Source organism: Pipistrellus kuhlii, unplaced genomic scaffold (assembly GCF_014108245.1).
Source record: "Pipistrellus kuhlii isolate mPipKuh1 unplaced genomic scaffold, mPipKuh1.p scaffold_m20_p_12, whole genome shotgun sequence".
Taxonomy (NCBI): Eukaryota; Metazoa; Chordata; class Mammalia; order Chiroptera; family Vespertilionidae; genus Pipistrellus; species Pipistrellus kuhlii.
The window spans coordinates 31590301-31594953 of NW_023425427.1; the positions used below are offsets into that span (position 1 = coordinate 31590301).

The following is a 4653-nucleotide window of genomic DNA, read 5'->3' on the forward strand; positions in this document are numbered from 1 at the left end:
ATAGTTTTGCTTGGTAAAAATTAAAACCTTGGGGGCCGGCTTGGGCCCAGTTCCTATCCGCAGTCACCTGTGTTGGTGGCTGTGCTGCCTGGCTGTGGGCAAAGGCGGGGAAGAGGGCTCCTCCGCCGAGTGGGGAGCGCTGGGAGAGGCTCTGCCTGGCGCTCCAAGGACATTTGGTGACTTATTCGAATACATGAATGGGTGAAGGCCTGGAGATGTTTCTGCCAAAGACAAGGGAGAGTTGGAAAGTGAACCACCCGAGAGCTGACAGGAGAATGGGTTCCCTTGACTCTTGGTTGGCCCAGCCCGCAGAATTTGCTAAAAACAATCTTAAAACTGAAGTGCTGAGAGTCAGACCGACAGAGTTCAAAGCCTCCACGGTGGCGGGCAATAGGGTATGAAGACATGGGGGGATAGGAGCAGGAAGGAGGGGGTAAAGGGAGAGGGAAATGGGAGATATCTGTAATGCTATCAACAATAACAAGTATAAAAAACAATTAGACTAACTACTTCAATACATAAATTTGAGATGATATTATTTCCAAAAGTCTTTATATTATGATTCTGTTTTATGCAAAGGACTATTTTCATTCTCTGAATTTTGTTGGTTGTAATTAGCTATCTGTATCCCACAGGATATAGTTGGGTTCATAGATATGATATAAAGTCTCTACATTTCCATTTTTACAAACCCAAGAAGGGAGAAGTGGATGAAAGAGGAGGGGTTAGGAGAAGGACTGCCTGCAGCCCAAGGATAGTGGCCTATGTCATAGGGCACAGGGCACGGGTGGTGCTTGGTACCAGCAAAGGCTGCAGGTGCAGAGCCACAGAGTACAATCTGAAGTTCTGTGTCCCGGGGCTAACAGGGTTTGGCTTAGGAACTTTCCAGAACGTCACTGAAATGGAGCTACCAAACCCCAAGAAGGTAGGGATTGCTGGCAGAACATGCCAAAGAAGTTCTGAGGGGTGCAGTGGAAATGAGAAGCTGGAGTAAAAATCACCAATTTTAAGGCTGTGAAAACGTGTCTCGTTGGAGCCCCTCCCCCTGTAATGAGAAATTCCATAGATGCGCCTGGGGAGTAGCTGAGGGCCAAATACCTTCTTCACAGACACAGAGTGACTTTTTCCAAAGTCGCCTGGAAAGCAATTCTTGTGAGGGGAAAAAAGAGAGCGTCTGCTTAGCGAATGGAGAGCTGCAGGGTCTCTAGAAATTTGGTCTTTCAGGCAGGAGTATTACATGATGGGCATTTGGGTCTTCTTTCCCATCCAGTCACCTGAAACCCAGTGCAGTGAAAGCTTTCTGGTTGCAACGTCCTTTCAGGAATTATCTGTTTTTGAAACAAAAAGAAGTTACTCTCTGTTCTAAAGAAAGAGAATAGGAGCCCTTAGAAGGCACTTGCCTAGAGAGAGGATTTTTTAAAATTGTAAATGTCTACAACATGAATGCTTATTTGATACATTATATACCTTTTTTTGGGGCCCTCATTTTTAAAATTCTAATGCTTTTTTTTTTTAAACGCCCTCCCTCCCAGAACTTCCTCACCTCACAAAATAAATGTTGGCCACTACCTTCCATATTCAAATAGTCCTCCAACTTATTCTGGAGGAAAATCAACATTTTTAGGAAGATTTAAAAAATGTAGACTATATTTAGATTTTCTCCAATTATTTTGTTCTATAGGTTTTATACATATTAAATTCCATCTTTCAAAAGGCAGAACTTTTTCAACTTCAAATATTCTGAAGTTTTAAAAGTCATTTTTAAAATGGGTCATTTCTGATGTGTATAATGAATAAGAATTGCAAAACTAAATTGTTTATTGGGAGAAAAGAACTATAATAGTTTTAAAAGAAGTCCGACGAAAGTTCCATAGATGATGTTGTGTAATATTTTAGCACTTTATTTAGTCTACACAGATAGGCTTAATTTTAACACCTCTCCATGGAATATTGCACATCCACACACAGATCAGAAATAAATGCCCTGAAATTAAAATCCTACTTATATTACACACGGGTTTCAGAAAGACATAGAAGACATGAGCACATTGTACTGGACTTGGGAATAATACTTGCAGTTCCTGGGGGGGAAGAAGGAGAAAACATGGGCCTTGGACATTGTATCTTTGTTTTTTCTTTTCATATCACAGCAAAATACCCCACTCACGTTCATAGTTCCTCTGGAAATGGGCAAACCAGAAAAGTCCTGGAAGCCACGAGGGGAGGCTGGGAAAGAAGAGGTGAAAATTGATGCCACAGGAAGTTTGCACTCAGGCTGTCTAAGGGAACGGTAGCCAGCTTCTCCTCTGTAAATATTTCTCAGCGAACAAACAAAAATTGGTGGGAAGGGACTTTGGTGGTTGGTTGCTTTGCTTTGGGATATTAATGCATACTCCTCGTCTGGCGGTGCAAGGTGGAGTGCGCTAGGATAGGCAGCGGGGAGAAGGGACACCGGGCTCTCTCTGCCTTCTAGTTTGGCTCCAGGTTCGCCCCCTTGGAGTTGGCGCCGGAGCAGGAGGCAGGTGCTACTCAAAACGCGGGCGAGGTCCCCTCTCCGCAGGACACCTGCCCGGAGCCTTCGGCTCCCCGTGGAAGCCCCAGCAGCGCCGCGGTGGCGGCAGACAGGTGCCGGCCCAGCAGCCCGCCTTTGCTGGCACCGTCCTGGACAGCGGACACATGGAGCCAGGGGGCAGCAGCCTGGGTGTGCCACAGGTTCCACGGGCGCTGCAGCAGGTGCCAGTAGCCCCCCGGGGTGGTCCGGGGCAGATTCTGCGCCGTCGCTGTCCCGCCTCCTCGGCCCCCTTGCATTATGCTTTCGATGCTGAAGGAGGTACCTCCGCCTGCCTGTCTCGTTGAGAGCCCCTTGCCCCCTTCCCAAGGCTGGAAGCCCAGGGAGGGCGGCTGCAGTGCTGGGAGGGCGGCGCCGGGGGTCCCCAGGTTCCCGCATTGCACTTTCCCGGGCGCCTCGGAGTAGATGGGGGTGGACAGCAGCAGGTAGCGAAGGGGATGGGGGTGCAGCAGAGCGCAGGGGCGGCTCTGGGGGGCGGCGGCGGCAGGGGAGGCCCCGGGGACGGCCAGGGACCCAGGCAGCAAGCCCGGATAGGGGCCGTGCAGAGTGGCGGGCACTACGGGGAGCGGGAAGGGGTGAGGCAGGTGGGCGCCCGGGGGCTGGTGGTGGCGGCGCTTGAAGCGCTTCCTGCGGCGCAGGAAGCTGCCGTTGTCGAACATGTCCTGGGAGGCGGGGTCCAGGCTCCAGTAGTTGCCCTTGCCCGGGCGGCCGGGCTCGCGGGGGATCTTGACGAAGCAGTCGTTGAGCGAGAGGTTGTGGCGGATGCTGTTCTGCCAGGCGGGGAACCTGCGGCGGTAGTAGGGGAAGCGGCCGCGGATGAAGGCGCAGATGCCGCTCAGCGTGAGGCGCCGGTGCGGGCTCTGCAGGATGGCCATGGTGATGAGCGCGATGTAGGAGTAGGGGGGCTTCGCGGGCTGCGGGGCGTCCCCGGAGGCCGCCGTGGGCCCGGCCGAGGCCCCGAACTTGGTGCCAAACTCCGGGGAGTCGCTCGGGCCACCGCTGCTCTCGGTGCGCTCCCCAGGCTTCGCGCCCGCGCCCTGCGACTCCGGCTGGTGCAGCAGCTCCAGGAACGGCGGGCTCACTTGGATCTCCACGTGGTCCTCTTCTTCCTCCTCGTCGTCGTCTTCATCTTCTTCCTCCCCCAGAATATCGATTTCGCCGTCTTCGCCTTCGGGGCCCCGGAGGCTGCGCGGCGGCGGCGTGGGGCGAAGGCGCTCAGCTCCCGGCGGGTTCATGGAGCAGCAGGTCCCGCAGCCCCGGGGACGGGGATGGCGGCCGCCCACCTGCCTGGCAGTGGGCTGGGCTGGGTGCCAGGGTTCGGGTGTTCTGAGAAGTAGGGACGCTTCAGCTGTTCTTAACGTCTGGTTTCACCTCCTATACAATGCAATATGCGAGTCCAGCAAAGGTGCACTTTGCCTTTTATGAAAGCTTCCTCGATTCCCTATGCTGTGAAGTCTCCTGCCCTTTCTAACCACTTCTTGTCCTACCTCAGAGCGCTCGCACTTCCTGGCGGCACAGTCCAATGATGATGAGGGTCCTCTGCGCATTAGCCGACCGGGAAGAGCCTCCAGCCTCCTCCTCCCTACACCCACCCACCACCAAGGAGAAGGCTGCACTCCTCAGGTTAGCCTGCCTGTCGGGCCCGGAGTTGCATAGGCAGTTAATGCGCGTTTTTTCTCCACCTCCACCTCTCCTCTCACCTCACCCCCTTAATGCACTTTTAAAACTGCGCCAATAGCCCTGGCCCGGTGGCTCTGTTAGTTGGAACAGTCCCGCCTGTACACCAAAAGGTTGCGGGTTCCATTCTAGGTCAGGGCACATAACCTAGGTTATTCAGGATCAGTGTTTCTCTCTCATCAAAGTTTCTCACATCAATGTTTCTCTTTCTTCCTTCCTCTCTTTTCCCTCTCTCTAAGAAAACAAAAACATCCTCGGATGAGGATTTTATGTGACTATAAAATAGAACTGCGCAGATAAAAAGGGGGGTAGGAAAATATGACACCCAACAACCTACCATGAATATCCAGGCCTCTAGTACTCCTGGAGGAAAGAAGGGGCATTGAGATGTGAAACAAATTGTTTTC

General features: G+C 52.5%; 1 protein-coding gene across 1 annotated transcript; it reads right to left on the bottom strand.

Annotated features, from left to right (window-relative positions):
- Window positions 1-2529: 2529 nt before the first annotated feature.
- LOC118716719 (forkhead box protein D4-like 1) lies at window positions 2530-4142 on the bottom strand. The gene has a single exon (XM_036434262.2). The coding sequence runs from the start codon at window positions 3802-3804 to the stop codon at window positions 2530-2532; it is 1275 nt and encodes a 424-aa protein (XP_036290155.1). The 5' UTR covers window positions 3805-4142.
- Between the last annotated feature and the right edge of the window lie 511 nt (window positions 4143-4653).